General features: G+C 30.2%; 1 protein-coding gene and 1 long non-coding RNA gene across 2 annotated transcripts in view; one reads left to right on the top strand and one right to left on the bottom strand.

Annotated features, from left to right (window-relative positions):
• Window positions 1-22,305, top strand: part of LOC142325444 (uncharacterized) — a 110,892-nt gene that overhangs the window by 43,268 nt on the left and 45,319 nt on the right. The gene's annotated exons all lie outside the window — the stretch shown is intronic.
• LOC142325442 (venom protease-like) overlaps window positions 1-22,305 on the bottom strand; it is a 65,492-nt gene that overhangs the window by 12,863 nt on the left and 30,324 nt on the right. The window contains exons 2-4 of the mRNA XM_075367216.1: window positions 11,826-11,884; window positions 8,967-9,097; window positions 4,885-5,051 (exon numbers count right to left, since the gene is read on the bottom strand). Coding sequence (XP_075223331.1) covers window positions 4,885-5,051; window positions 8,967-9,097; window positions 11,826-11,884 — 357 coding nt within the window. The remainder of the gene's footprint in view (window positions 1-4,884; window positions 5,052-8,966; window positions 9,098-11,825; window positions 11,885-22,305) is intronic.

Raw genomic sequence — 22,305 nt, 5'->3', positions numbered from 1 at the left:
GGTAATTGTTTTTGAGTTATGCAAGATACATACATACGTACAGACGTCACGCTGAAACTAGTCAAAATGGATATTTCCATTGAAATCTGAAAACCGAATTTTTTAAAATTTTTCCTTTACTTCGTACAATGATTGGGGAAATTTTTTACATGGCTTTTCATAAACTATATCCATTTTTTCCTTACTTCCATATTAATATACAAGCAAGCATAAAATAAACAGAGTATCTACTTTGAAGAAAACATTTTCCTCATACATTGCATAAGTTTCAGAACTTCATATTCTGAAAGGCTAATTAGAGAAAATTTAATAATAATTTAGATTTTTTCTTTATTAATAGTTGTAAAGAGGCTTGGTTGTTTTTATTACAGGTATTTGATATTTATTAATACTATTAATTTATATTTATTAATGTTAGCTTTAAAATGAGCCATGAGTCCAATTTTTGTGACTTCTTACTGATGAGATGAGTATCTTTAATTCTATGGACGCACTACAGTTTCTGTTTAATTCTTTTGTAAAAGTATAGCATGTTATCTCGCATTTAAAATGAAATGAATAATCTCATTTTGATTTATTACTAAAGAGATTTGCTGTTGAACAAACTATCTCTTTAGGTTTTAAAAGTAACCCTTTTTATGGGAATTGTGTTTGAAATATATATTTTTAGATTAAATTTTTTCTCTTTAATCAACAAGTGAGCATTTTTCTATCATTTACTGGTTTGCAGTTTTTTTTAAGTTAAAAACAAAAAGCATGTATTAAAATTAACACTTTTTGCTTTTTTAATAAAATAAAATAGTTAAAATAATTAATAACTCTAATTCCAATATTTATAATAAATTACTACAGTAGCATGCAAATTAATATAAACTAAGGGAATTCTTGTTTATTTCTATGCTGTGGCTATACTGCTTGACTACACCCATTCTTTAAGTTTTCTGTTAAATGTGAGGTTATTGTTCTTTGGTTAGTTAGCAATTTTCATGTTATAAATAGTGTCTTGTGAAAGTTTATTCTATTTTTTATTACAAAATAATAATTTTGTATTATTTGTTCAGTGTGTCTTGAGTATATAATAATGGACATAACTCCAAGAAAGCGTTCGAAAATTGTTTCTCTTTCTGAGCATACCAGTATGAACAATGACAAATAGCTTCTGAATGTGGTATTGTGGTGTTGGAATAGGGACAGTGAATGCTATTTTAAAACAGTTTAAAGAAACTGGTTCCGTTTCACCTTAAAGGAAAGGGAAATGTGGCCATAAATAAAAAAACTACTCCTACATAGGATTGGTTATTTATGAGAAAAAGTAAATTTGATCCAAAATTATCTGCTGCAGAGTTAAATTGAGAATTAGCAGCCAGTGGAACAAATTTACACGTGTCAACTGTTATACACAGACTTCTTGCAGCCTGGTGGAAAGCTTGTTGGCCAGCTAAAAAGCTGCTTTTAACACCAACAATGTACAAAAAAGGCTCTTGAGGACCAAAACACATACTGGACAAAAGAAGACTGGGAAAATGTTATGATTTCCAATGAATAACATTTTTATGTTCAGGTGCATTTTTATGAATCACATTTTTATGTTCCATGCATTAGAAAAGCATCAGATGAAAATACATCATCTGCTCATATCCACTATTAGTTAAACATTCCCATAAAATATGTTTTGGGGTTGTTTCACATTTGAAGGTATTTTTTCATCACTTCCAGTGGATGGTATGTTAAAATTGATCGGTGTATCAAGATTCTGAAGAAGAGGATTGTGACACAACTTCAAAACAAATTCCTAGGCAACAGAGTGTTTCAACAACAATATGGCAGTATGGTACCATGCCATACTACCAAAAAAGTGGAAAAAGTTTTTGAAGAACAAAACATTAAACTGCTCCATGGCCAGGCAACTCCTCCAGACTTAAACCAATTGAAAATCTTTGGGCAATAATAAAAAAACCCACTCTCAAAAATCAATTGTACCATAAAAACTAACATCATTAAAGCAATATATCATTATGGTTTTATGATGAAGAGATCAAAATAATGTGTAGTACACTTGTTGAAAATCATGTATGTGAAGTGATTAAGAATAAAGGAGGACAAATTAATTAATTATTTTTTCCTAAATAAAATTACTTTTTATTAAATAACATCTGTGCTTGGATTAATTTGCACAGTACTGAGTTTGTAAAAAAGATAGTGGAGGGAAAAATTGTAAGACATATAGAAATGGAAAAAAACATTTCAGGAACGCAGTAAACAGAATTTTAATTACTCTTATCACATTAAAAAAATAAGGCCATTCTTTCAATTATTTAAAATAAGCAAGTGTTAGAAACTTAACTTGCTCTTGAGAAAATATCATAATATAAAGCAGCAAAAAAAAGAAATTTTGTAATTAATCAACATGTAAAATCTGGGTTAGGAAATATACATTTTATTTGTTTTTTTTTTTATGTTAATTCACCATATAAGCTGGAAGATTGTGCATGGGATATGAAATGTAAATTTTGTAGCATATGAAAAATACCATACCTGACTGGAATTCAAATGCAGGACCTTTGATGAAAAGGCCAAGACCACTCAGAGATCAGCAAATTTAAATCGTTTTCGGCAATTAAATTATTCAAATTAAGATTTTAAATATGTATTAAAATTAGGGACCTAAAACAATGGTTTTATTATTTATCAGAAAAAACAATTAAATGAAACAAAAATTGATTTTTAATAATAATTATACTCTGCTGGTAGGATGCAATTTGCCAAATTATTTATTGGCATTGAGTTGGAAGTCATTCAGTATTTGTTGAAAGAGTAAGAATATTTTCATATTTTGTTTAATGTATTTTTAACACTTTTAACATATTTTTTTATTTCAATACTAATGTCATACATGTGCATTGTATTCTGAAAAGTTTTCTTGTTGAAATTTCACTCTATAGCAACGTCAGATATAATGAAGGCACAATATTCTTGCTAATGAAGACGCTAAAAGGTCAATGAAAAGATTTTCTAAATAGAATATCTTTCTTAAAGTACTTACTACCTATTCATCATAGTTATTGATCATATGTATAATATATATTTGTTTCAAACAGATTTTCTGTTTATAAAAGAAAAATCATGTAATAAAAAAAAAAAAGAATTAATAAAACTAATTATTATAGTAGCTCTAATTTTTTTAATGAAAATACATCTCTTGTTTAGTTTCAACTATTATTACTGAATGCTTTGTTTTTTTTTAACTTTTCTTGCTCCAGAAGAGGCCTAAACCTAATTAATTAATAGCAATAAAAATTATTTCATTTAATTCAAGTAAAGTAGAACCACTCTTATCTGATTACTGTTTTATCATTATCAGTGCAAACAAAAGAGAAAATGTTAATTTCTGTGTGGTAAAGTAATATTACATCAACAAATATGAATTGAAATAGGATCACAAAATAAACTGAAATAAATTAAAAACATGAACTTATACTTTTGTTTATATTTATGAATGTGCTTTAAAGAAATGGCTATTCTTAAAAAAATAACAATATCCATTTCTATCAATGGTTTTTGTGTAACTCTTAACACAGTACTTTGGCTTGTAGGAAAAGGTCTTATGCTTCCATTGCCATTATCAATAATTTACTGAACCATTTAAAAAAAATCTTTTCTTAATTCATTTAGAACACTATTAAAAATTTTTCTTTTACAGACAGTATTATTCCATAGATGAATTTTTAAATAACACCAATTAAAAAATTTAAACAATAAATGTTAATTTTTCTGTATCCGGTTCAATTTATACATAAATATGTGCTCAAATAATTTTTAAATTGTAATTTATTTTTATATTTTGTATCTTTACATTTTTATCTTAACATTATTTTATGTTTTTATATTTCAAATAATTAATATTGACTTTTAATAACAGCCATTTTTATTTTGTAATTAATTACGTATTTTGAGATGCTGCTCTGACCAGGATTTTACTAGGGTTTCTTTGATTCATCCAGGAAAATGCCTTTCTTTTTTTATCTGTGTGTGACATAACTACCCATTCTTGATATGATGCATATATTAATGTGGATCAATCAGAAATAAATAAAATATGTATTTATAGGCCTTTAGCATATTCTTTTCTGAAACGAGCATTGACCTCTTTTATATAATTTCTTTCTTATTCTACTTCATTCAAGTGTGTGTGTGTGTGTGTGTGTTATTTCAGAAATGGTTGTCTTTCCTAGCTCAGCAGTTTAAATGTTACATACTAGTTATTGTCATTTAAAACTACAGTTTTTTGTCATTTGTAAAATAGTAGAGAATCAAAAAATTATTCAAGAATGAGGAGTAGGAAAATTTACTGTTACTGACCAGAAAAACATAGAATACTACCAATCTACTTTTCATCCTCTGGAATAAAAAGAAGAAAAATAATGAATACAAGGAGTTTACAGGTTACATTATTTTTCATATAAGATCTTTCAATTTTGTGTATGTCTATATATATGGACATAATATAAAGTATATCATTTAAGATCTGACTAATTCCAAATAAAATTTTAATTTTATATTCATACATTTTTTAAATTTGTAACTGTTATAACCCTTGGGGTTACATATTTTACATGGCTAAAGGGCGTGTAGAAGCCTTCTTTTTTGGCAGAGATAGAAACTAAATTGTATATTTTAAATGGTAACTGCACAGGAGTTGTTCTTCATTTTAATCACTAATTAGATAAAAATGCTGGTTGAAAAATATCATTGCTGTGGTAACTCTAACATCGTTAGAGAATTGTGTTAGCGCTTAGTAACTTGGTTAGAACGATTTTATTCTTAATGTTATTTTATGAGTATATATACATTTATTACTGTTCAATTTCTCAGTGTATATCTTACTGTTTGCTTCATCAGCAATGCTTCTTGATAATCGACGATGATGGCTTTTTTGTTGTATACTTCTAGATGATCTCCTTCTCCCTCCGGAGGTACCTTGCGATGAAAATGTTCTTTCATCATAAACATCTGGTATAGCAACTGTACTCGGACAGCATACACCGACGGTGCTAAAAATTAAAGAAAAAAGTCATTTTAATTATTGGAAACAATTATATATATATATATATATATAAATGGTTTAATATGATGATAAATAATTATATACGAGGGCTATTCAGAAAGTAAGGAACGTTTTGGAATTTTATAAAACCAAGTTCAAGAAAAACTTTTTATTATGTACATGTGAATGAGGGACTAAAATACGACTTTTCAACATAATCACCATACAAATTCAGGCACTTATCATAGCGGTGGACAAGCTTTGAAATTCCTGTGTCATAGAATTCTGCCGCCTGTGATCTCAACCACTCGGTGACGCACCCATCTTCAACAAAATTTGTGGTAGCCTAGCTTCTGTGAAACAATTTCAAACAATAAAATCCGTGAAACTTGTGGGAAACATAGAGAAAGCTCAGTTATTGTGAAACGGCGGTTTTCACGAATATTTTTGTCAACTTTGGAGACCAGATCGTCAGTCACAATGCTCGGACGTTCACTCTTCTCTTTATCGTGAACGTTTGTTCGGCCATTTTTAAACTGAATGCACCACTTCTTGACAGAACTTTCACTCATTACGTTGTTCCCATACACTTCACACAGTTCCCGATGAATTTCTATTATATCACAGACCGCACCTCACAACTGGCGGGATTTTCGATTGCAGCATACATTTCAAATTTGTATATAAAAAAAAAAACAGGCAGTGCGGAGATGTTCCCGTTGTCACGGTTGGACGCTGACTGAAGTGCCGAGCACGAGCACACCAATATATACGCGATTGGCGTGAGCCTGGCGGCGTCAGGTGGAAACGTTACTTACTTTCTGAATAGCCCTCGTATTTTATGTATTTGATTACATATATGATGATAAATATTATACAGAGTGTTTTATAATGGTGGGCTGAATGTACTTTTTCAGTTCTACTTGTAAAACTAAACAAAAAATATCCTTGGGGAAAAATTGTGATTTCTCCTTCGTTTTCCCCCTGTCCGGTGTTTTGTTATTTTTATATAAAAATTTCTATCTCAAGTTCAGTTTGATGAATCATATTAATATTTGTGTCTTGATAATAAAGTTTTAAAATTAGAAAAAATCAGTAATTAAATACCTTAGCAAATTATAAAATGGCGGCCATGTTTTTTTTTCAATCCCTTATATCTCCATAAATATAGTTTTATCAAAATTTATGTTAGTTGCTAAAATATTAAGCCTTTTATTTTAAATAAAATAACATTTTATTTTTTAAAATTGGTTAACAAATAGTCAAGTTATGGCAGAAAATTGATATTGTAATTCTGTGTCTGTTTTCATGTCCTCCACTTTACTTTCAATTCGATTGAATATTAATTGTTTTTATTTATTGTTAATTCTAGTATTGTAAATCAGTATCAAATTAAGTAACAATTTTCTCACAATAAGATGTAATATTAAATAATAATAAAACAATCGATATTAATTTTTTACTTTTGAATAATTTTACACAGTAACTATTACTGTTGATCATGTTAACAGTGTAAAAATGAAGCTTCCTTTAACAGGAATGGTGTTCAAAACTATCACATCCAGTGTATTTGGAGTAACAAAAATCCTCATGGTACCTTCCAAAGTAGCCAACAAATATTTCCCCTGAACATATGGGCATGTATTTTTAATAACTATCTTTTAGGTCCTGTCATACTAACAAATTGTTTAAGCGGAGAAAATTGTCTTGTTCATTTAACCAAAAATTTTCCACATTTTTTGGAAGACCTACCTCTACATTTAAGAGGAAATATGTGGTTTCACCATGATGGAGCTCCAGCAAATTTCAGTCAGTTGGTATCTGATTTCCTGCATGAAACTTTCCATGAAAAATAGATAGGCTGCTGAGGGCCAGTGCCCTGGCCTGCCCGATCACCTGACATAAACCCTCTTGACTTCTATCTGCGGGGCCATTTGAAACATATTATTGTTTATTCAACTTTACATTAAGGATCTTCAACAAAGGATCCAAAACGAATTTCAAGACATTAGAAATACTCCTGGAATTTTTGAACGGTTAAGACAATCTCTCAGAAAAAGACTGGAGACTTGTGTAATTTCTAATGATGGACGCTTTGAACATCTCTGTTAACTTTTAACAATTGTTAACTGTTTAGTTACACCTAATGTTCTACAATAATTAATGTAAGATTATTACAGGTAGTTGTTTTATTTTTTTAATTATTAGTCTATTTGGTACTAATTTAAATACTATAATTAACAATAAATAAATAAAGTGGAGGACATGAAAACAAACACAAAATTACGTCAATTTTCTGAGCTGCATATTCTCTGAATTTGGTTTTTTGCGTGAGACAGTGATACAGGTAGCTCTGAATACAAAATAAAATGACATGATTTAAATCTTATATAAAATTTTGTTCACATATTAAATAGATGTTTTCATAATTCAAGAAAACAACTTCCCTGAAACAACCATTGAAGGTGACAGAAAGTATTATTAGTTTTTAAAACATATAAATTGAAGTAAATTTTCCTTTATCTTTAATGACAAACCAAATCATTTTAATTAAGAAAAAATTTTAATTGTTTGTATAATTTTCATCCCAAAATATCACAGGTATTTTTGTTTTACTTTTCTTACAAAATATTTATTTCATAATAGATAATTTCAATTTATTAACAGAAAATATTCTAGTATATTATCAAAAAATAATTTAGAAATCATTGATTCCAATGTGGGTTTTTTGTAACATTTTATGACTAAGAGAAAATGATCTTGTTCAAATAGTTTATTATTTTTTTTTTTAAATACGGAGTGTTCTGTATAATATCTTATGTTATGGTACTGACAGTTTCCAAATTTACCAATGAATTATATTTTTAAACTTAAATTATCTGTTGTAGTAGTTTCTCTTTCTGTTATTTTATAAAAAAAGAACTAAATTTTTTTTAATAATGAATTTTTTAAAGTAATATTAATGTATTTTAAAATACATCTTATTACAATAAAACAAGATCAACAAATATATTTACATGTGTTATGTTATAATATATTTTAACATGATTACAACACATTTTTCAAACCATTTTTATAGTTTTTTATTTCATATTTGAAAGTGTCTGCCATTAACTTCAACCATCTATTAACACAGTTTTTTCAGTCCACAATTTTCGAAAATCTTAAGGGTATCAGGTATTGTTTAAAATGTAGCAAAATATCTTAACTGCTTGATGTTAGCTCAGAGCAGTAGGTAGGGTTTTGGAAGGTGCTGTTGAATTGTTGGGTTCAAACATTTGTAGATTACTGCTCTCAAAGTTATTAATTCATTCTGTGCTGATTTTATTTTATTTATTTGTTATCTTCCCTTATCTCTCAATAGTTCATATATATATATATATTTTTTTTTTTCTTATAATAATAGACCAAAAACCAACTTCTTTTTTTCCAATAATTTTGTAGTTTGTAATCCTGCTCTGATCAAGTTTTTGTGTACTTTCACTTGATCCTTCGATATAAATGCTGGGTCAGTTCACTTTTTTATCTGTATAACACCTATTATTTCTGATAGGTATCGTACTATTAGAGTTTTAGGATTGGTGGTTGTAAGTTTTATATCAAAATAGGAATATTTGTTTTTGTTCTTGAAAATAATGACATTGTCTAACTTTAATGTCTTGTTTGGCCCTTAGATCTTAGAAATTTGCCTCTGAATTTCCATAAAAAAATTTCTTTTTATTATAAAGAACTGCATTTCTGCTTTAACATCACAATTGGAAGGTATTTTATATTTTTATTAATTAATTATTATATGTTAATATGTCAGCAGCTGGATGGACTGGTCTGGATCACTGTGATAATTTTGATCTTAAGAATAAATTTTCTCTAAATGTAAGATGGACTTTGTTTAAAATGTGTTTCTTATAATAATTGGATTTACCTTTGTGGTGTTATGCAGTAGTAGGCTTTGTATTTAATATAATTTTCTTTTAATGCTTGAAGTACACAATTCTCTAACTGTAAACACCTTCCTTTTTGACCGTCATAGCCGGTACATGTTTCACCTGTTACCTGCAACAAAATTAAAATATATTCATTATCTTTTTACATAACATTTATTTTTAATTGATTCATATGATATTCTAGACATCTCAAGAGATTTAGTCGTAAGTTGGGGGTTGTTAGCAGTTGCATCCCTACTTGTTTTCATATTATGTGCATGGATTGCCAAGCAGGATATATTATTAATTAGAACCCAGTAGTAGAACAGTGGCCATGGGCATCGTCTAGGCATTATTAGTTTTAAAATATACCTGAATCATTTCAGTACGTGTAATTATTTAATATATCTTTATAATTTGTAATACAAAATCACATATTATAGACAAAACTTAAATCAGAAATACTAATGTTTTTGGTAAGACAATAAATTAAACTAATTGAAACTTTCTTCACCTGAATCTGAATAATACACGAATTCAGTATTGCACTGGCTCTTTTTTAAAGAGCAAACAACCAGATGTTTGTTATTGTGCCTGAACATTAAAACTATAAAAAAATGCTACACTGCAGATTAATATGTAACATTTACATAATTTTTTTTAGAAAAAGTATAAAAAATTGGATACAGAAAAAACACAAACTTTGTATATAAACCATACAACAAACAGGAATGTAACATTTACAATATTGAACATGTCTTGAATATTTCCAGCCTACCAATGTAAGTTCGTTGTAGTCAACCCTGGTTAATATCCAGTCTTGATCATTGTAATTTTATTGTACTAGTGAAATTAGTAGTGGTTGTTCCTGGTTTGTCTCATTTTTGCTGATTTTCAAAAAAATGTATTCTGTTGAAGAGGCATTTCATAACTGTTATTATCTTTACCACAAGCTACATAACCTTAAAAAAACATGATTTTTTTTTCTGAAACGCGTAAGTGTATTAATTTTTTTGTCTGAGTTCCATCTTTCACATATTAGATTTGGTACATTTTTCTCAAGAACAACAGTTTGTACAAGCAATGTTTGTATATCAATTTAATGTTGTAGCACTGTGGTATACAGTTTTCAAGCTCTTCAAAGTTTATCCATGGGAATCTTCTGTATTTTTGATATTTTCTTTAAAAAATTGTGATTGCATATTAAAGAATTTGATTTGTAAAAAAAAACAAATTGTTGGAATTATTTTTTATTGAATGAACTCACACTTTAAAAGTTTCAAATTACAGGTCCTCTTGTTTTCTTCATTTTTAGTATTTATTTGTCTTAATGAATTTTTTCTTGGTTTTTATATTTTTTGAAAAGAACATTTGGCTCTAATGATACCATAATTATCATCTCACTTAATTTAGCTTCTTACTATAACTATTTCAGGGTTAATCCTAAGTTTTTGTAATACATTCTGTTTTCATATTAAAAATTAATTTTTTTATATATCACAAGTAAAACTTAATAAAGCATCAGGTGGTGTGCTAAATGTAGCACTTGAAACTTACAAATACAGTTTTTGAAAACTGTTTTCAAAGAACAATGTTTATACTCATTGAGATTTTTGATATGACCATGCAGGTGTTTTTCCAAAAGTTCTTCAGAAAGTGCTTTAAGTGTAAGTTTAATAGCCTTCATTATGCCTGAAACCATGAACTTTTATGATTAGTGTCCTTTTTCTTGAGAAATTAGGTTTTTTAAATACACCTTGAATTGTTATCTCTATGGTGTAGCCAATGACATGGATTGTCATTGGTGGAAAAGTTATAAAAATTGACAGCCCATATTGTTTTTCTTGTGGTTTCAACATTATCACAATATTTCTGATTGCATTTCTATAGTTTGCTTGCAAGAGGTTAATAGTTGGGTTCATAAGGCAATTTTTACCACCAAGCACTTTTTTAAATTAAAAAAAAAACTTTTTTTAATTTCCTTAGCCTAGAACCCGTTCGTTAGTGGGATGACATTGTTATGCATTCTAATTTTTTCTGTCATCTTCACCCATGAGACTTAGTTCTGCTAGTTTACATAAATCCTTTATGTTCTTAAAGATATTTAGAATATTTCAAAAGAAAAATTTGCATTTTTTCTCTACAGTTCATGCAGGCATAAAAATTTGTTAAAAATATTTCTAATTAATAGTTTTCTATAAGTTAGGCATCATTTTAGAAAGAAAATTCTTGAAAATATTTTTAAAAAAATAAAAAAGAATTTGCTTGTTCTGTCTCCCTTTAACAAAGTCTTTTAACTTTGAAAATATCAAAAGAAAATTTTTTAATTGCTGCTACCACACGCTGGTAAATAATTTATAGGTTCAAACAGGAAAACTATGCTTTTATTGTATTTTGTACTATCAAATGGATCTTTCTAGAACTGCTTGTACATGGTAATATATCTCCAAAGTTATTTTAATTTTAACTCATTTCCTAATACCTATTTCAATAATTTATATTCTGATATATGAATACATGACGAAACGGTTTTCAGTTTGTACTGTGGAAGAAATTATATTATTTCCTAAATAACTTTAAAAAGTAATTTTTATCATAAAGGATAATTTTATTTATTTTAAAATAATAATTATTCTTTTAATAAAAAAAAATTAAATGTTGAATAAGTCAATAAATTTGATACGAATAAAGTTTAACACATTTTTATATTGTGTACTAATATTTATCTTTAGTTTTGTATATGATGATCATTTGTCAAAAAATTATGGATTATTGATGTACATTTATTATCTAGTTATATATAATATTTCTTTAAAATTTAAATTTAGCGCATTATTTTAGTTGTTTTTATAACTTACTTGTGGTTTACCTTTAGATGGTAATGCCCTTTTATCTCTTGAAAATGAATTGATTCCACCTATTAAAAAAATAAGAAAAAGAATGATAAATTTGTTAATATTTAACTCTTTTAAATATTAATTTAAAATTTCAGTTCAACACATAATTAATTAGTGGAAAACAGTGATGATTGACCTACCTCCTTCCTTTCATGCTTATAATATTTTAATATTTACTTTATCATTTTGTCAGTAAATTTTCAGTTGTAAATAATGAACTGGAACAAATATGTTTGATCTCTGGTTTGCAACAGTGAATCCATGTTTCATCTATTATTAAAATGTCAAAGAAACTCAGTGGAATCATGTTTAAGTAAGTCTAAACACACTTTAGAAGTGTTCAGACAAATGGGTTTTCGGTCGACTGTTAAAAAACGCTGGTCCCATCTATCGGAAATCTTTTTCATATGTAAAACATCATTTAAAATGAAATGGACACATTGTATCAAGATGTTTGCGTACGACCACATTTAAATTCAGCAGTCGTAACTTTTTATTCATTCCTCTTGTGTAAAATAGTCCTTAAACTGGATCTCTAAAACTAGAGTCGGGACTACTGAAAAAGTGATGAGAGAATAAAGAATCATTACATACTACAAGAAAATGAGGAATGTCTGAAGTTTAAAAATTCATGAAACAGATAGTTGAGAATGTATTTTAAGATTATAAAATCAGAACAGAATACAGAAGTGATAGAAGCTCATCAAACAGTTAAATTATGGATGACAATGTTAACTCACCCAGTATCTTCTTTTTTTGTAAGATTTTATTACCCTTTTTCACTCATATTTACTTCAAATTAAATATCTCTATTATTAATGAATTCATACAATTTAATTGTATTTTTTAAATATTTTTCCCCAAAACAAGATCTTATAATCTTTATATCTTTTTTTGTTTAACCTCCGGGTGCACGCAGTTAAGCATTTATTCCCGCAGATGAGATGGATGCTTTGTAGTGTGTGTGAGAATGCCATGCCTGATCGGGATTCGAACCCAGGACCTCTGGGTGAAAGGCCGAGACGCTTCCACTACGTGCCACAGAGGCCAGCATAATCTTTATATGTGGATTTGTTTTTTCTTTTGATTGTTTTGCTGTTCTAAAATGTATCCTATCCATTGTTTTATTGACACAGTCATTACCCAGTATTTAGAAAATATTTTAAATAGCGTCAACAGCAAAAATTTTATGTTTTCATTATTTTGTGATATCAGTAAAGCATGTCAAAATTTTTATTTATAAAAAAGTCAGCAAAAATGATTATCAGAAAAGCTGTTTACAATTAGTTATGTCATATCTTACTGACTCTAAACAGGCTGATAGAATTAAATATTTTGAAAGAATATATGTGTGAAATGTAGATCCTTACTTCAATATGAAAACATAAAGTGCTTCAGAAAGTTCCGTGATCCCTTACATTTCTTATATTTATTAATGATCTGCCCCAAAATCTTGACTCAATTTATTGTTACTCTCTGCTGAAAAGCACAATTATATTGATATCTAAACATAATTATTTAGAAGAACTTAAATATTGTACATTAGTAGCTCAAAAAATTATTCATTGAATGTTTTTTAATCATTAGAGACTGGATTATATGCGACATAAAAAGCTTGAAATATGCATGAAAAGTGTCAACATATTCAACTTTGAATAATAAAAAAATTGTAATTTTTATTTTTTTTATTTCAAAATTCAGCATAATTTTTTAATACTAAAAACTACTTATTCTTGTGTTCATTGTGCATTTCTTCCAGAACATGTAGGTAAATTGTTGATATGTAATTTTTACGCAATGTTGATTCATCCGGTATATTTTGATTAAAGCAATATTCGCAAAAAATCTTTGAAGGTAGGATTTGTGATGAGGAATATTACTTGTAAGCAATGCTTCACATAAATCCACGCTAAAGTGTTTTTTTTATTTACTTTTGGCGTTGAAATCACCGCTACTTGCCGCTGTTGTAAGTTGTTGTCTATGGGCCTTCTACCGCCCCTCTGAAGGCTTCCAGCGCCCACAAGGGGGCGTTATAGCCCACTTTGAGAACGAATGATATGTATGAATGTAGATAAAGTGTAGTCTTGTACAGTCTCCCTTCTTTTGCAATCCTCCGATATGAAGGCTTGTTCACCAAATATTTTTCTCGCAAGCTCAACAATATAACACATTTCCGTCGTATATAAATGTTCCAGGATAGTCAGCTATCCACGAAGTTTTTTTTTCGGGAGGCACGGTACACATTAGACTTTGCACAAAAAAATAAAAAACTAAATTGTTGCATTGAGCGCATAAACAATAACATGCGTAATTTAAATGTCTAGTGGGGTTTAGTGCTGCAGTAGGCGTGCGTGATGCGGAACGGTATCGTCCGTCCTTGTTTCGCGTGAGTCTGTGTTTTACTTGGCCTTAAAATAATATTATCCTACCAAAAGATTAGACGCGCGACTGCTAAGTGCGCTCTAAAAGTCGTGCGGCTAATAGGTTTAAGCCGGACGACTTCATTTATTCTTCCGGAAAACCGGAAGATTTCATTTATTAACAAGGTATTCTACCGAAAAATATTGTAATATATCGAAAATATGCATCATCACTAGATTTTAAGGAAAATATGCAATAACCGGTGAGAATGGGCTTAACATGACATTGCATATAATCCGTTCTCTAGTAATCATGTAACTTTAGTATGGATTAAAATCATTGGATTGTGATTATAAGAGTGTGTGGATAAGATTCCCATTAATGATAATAGTATTTTTTTTGCCCATAAAGGAAAATGTCTTAAGTGCTTTATTAGATGACTTAATTTTTTTGGATGATCAATTTATTTCGTTTGTAATAAAATCAAACTGTACTTTTTGCTTTGAAGTGCCCTAAGAGACGCTAAGCTTGTCATCATTATTAAACTTATGTATACTCCCGTCTGAAATATAATATCTCAGGGGGCTCTCCCAAAAAGTCAGAATAAGTTTTCAGGATATAAAAATGGGTTGTCAAAATACACAGCATGTTTGGTGCCCATAAGTGTTGATCGTTGTTTAGAAAATTTCTTATCTGAAATGTTTACTTAATTGTTTATATTTATGAATACGCAATCTTTGCTTTAAACAAGTCAATTTTTCTTAAAAAGTAGCAGGATCCATCTCTGTCAAATTAGATTACAAAACTGTTTTCATGTAACTCGTCGCAATTTCTTCGGTTTTAAAGTACCAAACCATTTAAAATAATCTTCCAACCGATTTATTTAAAATACAGTTACAGGTTTTTTGTGTAAACAATATTAGTGTCGAATTTTTAAACTGTATTTACTGAAGAATTAAAAATAAACCCCTGAATTTTCTGTATGTGTTCGAAATGTACAAAATATGAAAATTGTGTACTCAATAATTTTTATTTACGCCTTCTTAAAATTATTTGAATTTAGTACCTCAATATTATTTCACGTATCTATATTTTAAATAATTAGTATGTTCTTTAATCACATCTATTTTCTGTTTTATATTTAATTATGTAATCCTGCTGTAGTGAAGATTTTACCTCGGTTTCCCTTTTATCTATCCAAGAAAATGCTGGGACAGTTAATATTTTTTTTATTTATGTATTCAGAATTTATGTATTTGTTGTTAAAATCTGTAATCGTTCTCAATTGATCTGGAACGGGATTATTTCTTCGCTTTTTTAAATCATGGTTATGCAGAATTGATATCTCACTTTTTATTAAGTAAATGTTCAATGTCGGCTCCTAACAATAGATAAATTTAATAAGGATTTTACAGTAAAGGACATGTAATAAATGAGCCATTCTAATTTTTATGTAATATTCTCGGAAGCGTTGTTATTTTAATAATAAAGAATTAAAGGTTATTTATCTAAAATTTTTGTTTGATAAAAATATTCCAAGAATTCAGTTGTTTTATTTAATACTACAAAATTCTATAAACCAGTTTATACTTGCATATGCCACATACTCGTATTTTGTACACTACATTATTATATGTGTGGCATAATTGTATGCCACATATTTTTTTACTTGTACTATGTAAATTTATTAATATCGGTATATTATAATTTTTATTCTGTTTGTGAAATACGAAACGGTTTCAAGGTCGCTTTAATGCGAAGTAGTATGTTCAGACACATCATGTATTCTGTTATTATTAAACCTTATTATCATTACTTCCACATCTCTCATTTGTCCCCTCTTTGTTTTATTCCTAGTCTTTTTTTCTCTCCTTAATTATGTTTTTCCTTTGACCAAAAAATACCAACTCCAGAAAATCAAATTTTTCTGAAGAACATTTGTACGTACGAGTATTTGTTAATTTCGTATGTACGTCGGTCTGTATTTGGTCTTAAACTCTGGACCCCGTTAACCGATTTTCTTCAAACTCTGTAGACAGGTATACTTTCGAGGGGAAAGAATATATTAAATTTTTACAAAAATTGAAGAATGGGTTGTGAGTGTTTAGATAGAAATAAAATTTCAAATTTTTACTTTGATACTTCAGGAAAAAAAAATTTTTTTTTTAGTTATATCTTGCTTCAGAAAAGGAGTTAATTGTTGCTTTTTGCATCTATTTAAAAGCAGTTTCTAGATCAATAGGCATACAGATCATTAGGTAACAAAATATAACCGTGGTCGTGGTGAAGGAACCACGAGTTTCTCGCCACAAGTCCGGTCTATTGTTGCGGATTTTTTTCAAGTAACCGTTGTAAAACGCCTTGATAGTACGCACAGTTCACTATTTCATCTTGAGACAAGAATTCAAAATGCAAAATTCCATTAAAATAAAAAAAACAGAGAGCATCAGTTTGACATCGGATCGAGACTAACATGCTTTTTTGGGACGTGGAGCTCCTTTGCCGATCCATTGTGATGATTGAATTTTTGTCTCTATGTCGTAGCCGTATATCAGGCTTTCGTCTCCCGTTATCAAACGAACAAACTTTGCTCAACTCGATGCGTGTTCAATCTTTCAGTCAAAATGTCACGGCATGATCCAATCGAAATGCTAATCTCTTTTGAAAGTTCTCTGACAGTCAATCGGCGATTTGCATGCATCAGATCGTTGTTTTTTGAACGCGGGTGTCATCAGTTGAAACCGAAGGCCTTCCTGGTCAGGGTCATTTTCAATTGAATGACGACCACTTTTAAATCGTGAAAACCATTCGTAACATTGCGTATGACCCAGAGCATCATCTCCATAAGCTTGTTTCAAAGGTTGAAACGTTTGTGTGAAAGTTTTCCCCAGTTTCACGCAAACGTTTACGTTGTATCGTTGCTCCCGAAAATCGCTATTATCACTTAATCACGTTACTCTCAAATAACAATGAAACAAAAACTAAACAAGATATCAACAATCCAATACCGTGTGGTTATAGAAGAGGTTATGTGGAGCACAATGCTGCCAACCGCACATCACTAAATATCTCCGTTGACGCGTAATTAAAAATATTCGGTTATTTTCTGAACAGACCTCGTATTCCTTAAAAAAATGTTTATAATCCTTATATTCCGTAAATAAAAATTATATCCTTAAAAAAAGATTAATTTTATTTTATCTGTGGAGTTACATGTACTATTCCTGAAGTGATCTATATAATGGATTATTATGTACCGATGAGAATAAAAGAATTTATTTATTGCGTTTTAGGCAGTCGAAAGTGCTTTCATTTACTTTACAACTTTTTTGTATTACGCGAATTTTTCTCGTTATAATAATCATAATACGTAATATTAAAAAAAAAATATTTCTTGGAATTGCTAGTATATTTGATGCTTGGTTTTGCAGACTAAATTCCAAAGTCATTGATCGACCACTCTTAATGCGATTATTATTATTATACGTTAATAATAACGTATAAATTGTCTGAACTGTATATAATGCCATAAAATGTAAATAAATAAATAATATATATTTACTTCCATTAATTTATCGTTGGTTGTGTAGGATATGCAAAACGAATAATAAAAACCTGAATAAATACGAAAGAGCATTTAATATGAGAAAGAATTGTATTATATACATTTAGACAAAACTAACATCAGATTCAATAGATTGCTTTTCCCATAGAATATTTATGTTCTTATCTTGTTACACTTTAGTATAATAATAAATACATTAATTAATTTGGTCGATATTACTTTAATCTCATTTTAATAGACTTTTGGGTAATTAATTTATTGTTAGTTGCATGTATACACGCAGTTTATTAATTTAAAATTTTATAATTTCGGGGAGATGACTGTGTCCTGATCGCAAACGTAACAAAATGTATTACGTATATTAATTCAGTCTAAATATTCGATATCCAGATTGAAACAAGTTAACAAGCTATTCGAGAATACGTGTATGAGGTCGATGGCCTTGTTGTGATCAGGTATTTAAAGCCTGGAAGTGGAATTATCAAATCGTAAAATAATGATGATGAATCTTTAAGGAATAAAAAGAAAAAAGCCGGCAAAAGTTTGCATAACCGGATTTGTTTGGCATTCCCGGCTTTGTCCTTCAGAAATTTGTTTTTAAAATACGTCATAGGGTTTTTCATAGGGTTAATGATTCAATTTTGCAATACTCAGAATGCAATTGCGAAAAATATCAAAAGATTCTGTAAAAATATATGGATCCGATTTCATCCCCTAGATCAAACTATGTTTTTGCCTAAAACCTTAAGTAGCATTAAAAGCATGAGAAAAAAAATTCTTAGTAAACAATATTGGGTCCCGGTTGACGACCAAATAACGTTTCTGTTATCAAAATTATAGTGTATAGAATAATTGCTAAAGAAAATTATCAACAATTTTAGTAAAAAAATTTGGATCCCGTTTGAGCCCGTTGTTGAACTACTACCTCATATAACAATTTTAATAACGACAACTTAAAAAAAAAGTTCCAAAAATTAAAAAAATCCAAACAATTTTTTTAAATTCTTAATTTGGACCTCATGGGTCCTCTCTTTTGAAAAAGTTCCCAATTTGGTTATATTAATGTAGAACCAGTTGGATTTTCAATTTTTTAAATCAAAATTTAAAAAAAAGATATTTTAAGTACTAGTTTATTGCTCATTGTTTTTTTTTTTTTTTTAGGCTTAAAACTTTATTTATTGGAGTAAATGTTTATCTCAATAAGTCGGCCCGATTTAGTGCAACATTATTCAACAAGGTTACAAGGTTAAAAGTTGTAGTTTACTAAAAAAAAAAAAAAAAAAAAAATAGGTTCCGTGATGCCCCTTTTTCAAATGGGGTCAAATAAAAAATTGACTAAAGCCAACTTTAAAATCTTTTGTTCAACAGGTTTTTGAGTTATGTGGCAAAAACTGTTTTTAAGTACAGTATCTCTATTCCTAAATCCGATCGACTTAAAAGTTTAGAATTTTAAATAATTTGATAAGTACTCTCACCGGACTAAAGTTCAATTTTTTCGACATTTATACAAACAATCAAAAATTAAAAATGGCAAAATTTAACCCTTCTTCTTTTTTTAATTTTGTCCAATATTTAATGCATCCTGACCCTCGTAGAGGAAGACAACCGCCTCGTGACGGTCCCGGTAGCCACACCACCCTCTACGTTCGTAGCCCTTATGGGCTTCACCGGAGATCGTATTTTAGAAACTCTGGAGTTGGTAACAACATATTCATCAGTTTGGTCTCTGTCAGGATGCCACCGATGCAAATGCCTCGGCAGACATTTCTGTCAGTTTATTTACACAACTTACTATCGCCTTTGTATGGCCTCTTCCAACCACTATCATCCACCATAACTTCCAACCCTCAACTGTCAAATTAAGCGATACGCGGAAGCGCGATCTCCGCGTCTTCATCTGACACCGAAGGTTTCACACAATAACTATTTCTATATCTAACTTCAATTACACTACACACACAGATCATTACTTGATTGAGTGTAATTTAAACAACAAAAATACTATACTTATATCAACAAAACAAGTGTTGATTGCAACAACGACAATTTTGCCCTACAATTCAATTTACTCACAGTACTTTTAATTTACTTCAGAATCAAGAAACAGATTTACAAATTTAATAAGCCTCTAATGAAAACATACCCTATCTCTTACTGCTATGGTCCGCTTTAGGGAGCGAGATCCATGCCTATATCCTACCACATCACTGTTCCATCACAGAGTTCTTCACACATCCATCTCATCCTAACAGCAAATATTAACGCTATCTTGGCGAAGTAAGCATTCAGGCGGGTCCTTAGCCACCCGGGTTGCAATTCTATCTACACATCTATAAATGATCACACCCTCTCAGCCATTCTCCGCAGGGCTAAGAATCTAAGAAAGCCAGCAACTATGTTCTATTCTCTTTCGGTTTTCCAAGTAACTTGCAGACAAAACCAGAATTGATCCTTGCAAGCTCTCTAGCTACTTTGGTACGTTCAGCTTCTACCTGGGGCAAATATATGACAAGAAGCACATCAGTAATGGCCTTACGTTTCGGACAGAAGCCTGAATTAATCAAACTAGATCTGCTCAAACTATCTCGAAAATCACCATGTCCAGAAAGAAACTATGTAATTTGCCGATTGGGGGAAATCCACCTACTACCTGCGCATCAGGAAAAATACCATGTGTGTAACGGCATTCAGGCGATTTAGTACACCTGACTTGCCATAAGTGCCCTAAATCTTTGTCTAATGGATAAGGCATCTCATAAACTGAGAATATTTAATGCATCCTGATCCCGTAGGGAAAGACACGCTCCAACCACCTCCTCCGTACCTAGCCCTGATAGGCTTTACCGGGGTCATCTTTTAAACCTCTGCATATGACATCTCTTAGTCGCCTTGACCCTGGATGTCACCGATGCGAACGCCACAAGCGATATTCCCATCGGTGTAACTATTACTAAAATTAACAAAACACTCTGTTGAAACATCTTCTGTCCTTGTCGAAGGAATTGAATCACCTACCTACCCGAAAGGTATTTTAAATGAGTCCACATGCGACACAAACGCGGAAAAAACTAAAAAACAGAAACACGAAAATAAACCTAATAAAAAAATAACCAAAACGATATAAACTAACAAAACAGAAACAACACTAACAAGAAATCCTAACAAAACAAATTGTAACGCAGTAACAAGACCAACCAGCACCCTAGGTTCCCTCAGCAATCCGTTCCATAGCCAAATAGTGGAAAAAATTTACAACCGCTGACCATTCAGCCCGGCCCTTCCAGTTTTGACTGATGTCAAGCGTTGCTCCGATGGTATCCAGTCGACAAATTACAGCGGTGCGCTGCAGATCGTATTTGGCGCACTCATCACCACACGGAAGGCATCGTCCTGCACCCTACACTGAGAGCACAGACCCGAATCCACCAGGTCGAACCCAGCCAGTCTGCCCATGAAGGCCCTGTGACCGGTAAGAAACTGAGTTACGTACTTGTTAGGGGACACCCATGAGGCGATCCGCAAGTTTTTAATGTCTGGGAAGAGATCGTGCGTATATCGCCCATCAGCTCTCTCATCCCATCTAGCGTGCGATATATCATAACTACGAGTATGTTGCTCGATATCCCGAATCTTTTCGGAAGTCAACTCGCCACAAGCGTATAATGTATATTTAGTCAAACAAGAAGTAATACGTACCAAGAAAATGAAAGCAAAATATATTTTTAAAAATGGAATATTTGGAAGAAATGAAAACACAAAAATTGATAGGTAATAAAAATAAATTTCATTTCATAAGAGCAGTATCTGATAATTATATATTTTATATTTTAGCGGTAAAAATAAGGTTGTCTTCAATTATAAATATATTTAAAATGAAAAAAAGATTTTTTGACGTAACTTCCAGAATATGTACTCCTTGACGAGTAGTATAAGCACTTTTTTGACTTGCAAAATATTCAATAATTTTTGCAAAAATCAATTTTTTCGAAAAATACGTTTTCTTAAAATTCGAATAACTCAAACTGTAATGCACCTAAACGGCCTATCCGGGCATTAAAGTTTTGTTTAAGAATTGTACTAACTTTTGAAAATAGTGCGCGTATTGCAAAACAATTGCAAATATGCGAAAAATCGACCAAAACATCGACTTTTCTTCGGCTGGAAAAATTTCAGTTATTTTTTAAAGTTGGAATTCCATCGAATTGGCACTGTTTCCATTCGATAGCTGCCATTTTTCTACGAATTTTAAATTAAAATATATTGGCTCTACGACCTAAATGGAGCCAAGATAATTTTTTTCTCAAAAAATTTCTACGACCTCATTTGTCAACATTAAGGTCTGAAATTTGCACACGTTGTACTCTAATACTTTTACTTTAATATAAAAATTATTTCGCAGCTATCGATTTTGTTTTCTTCACTGTAAGCTAAATTATTTTGGACCCCGTAAAATACTTATTCCATTCGCCCATTGATGTGCATAGTGGAAGGAGATAGACTTCGATTTTGCGTCCT

Source organism: Lycorma delicatula, chromosome 5 (assembly GCF_047948215.1).
Source record: "Lycorma delicatula isolate Av1 chromosome 5, ASM4794821v1, whole genome shotgun sequence".
Classification (NCBI taxonomy): Eukaryota; Metazoa; Arthropoda; class Insecta; order Hemiptera; family Fulgoridae; genus Lycorma; species Lycorma delicatula.
Note: the sequence above shows the minus strand (reverse complement) of the source record. Positions and strands in the feature narration are given on the sequence as shown.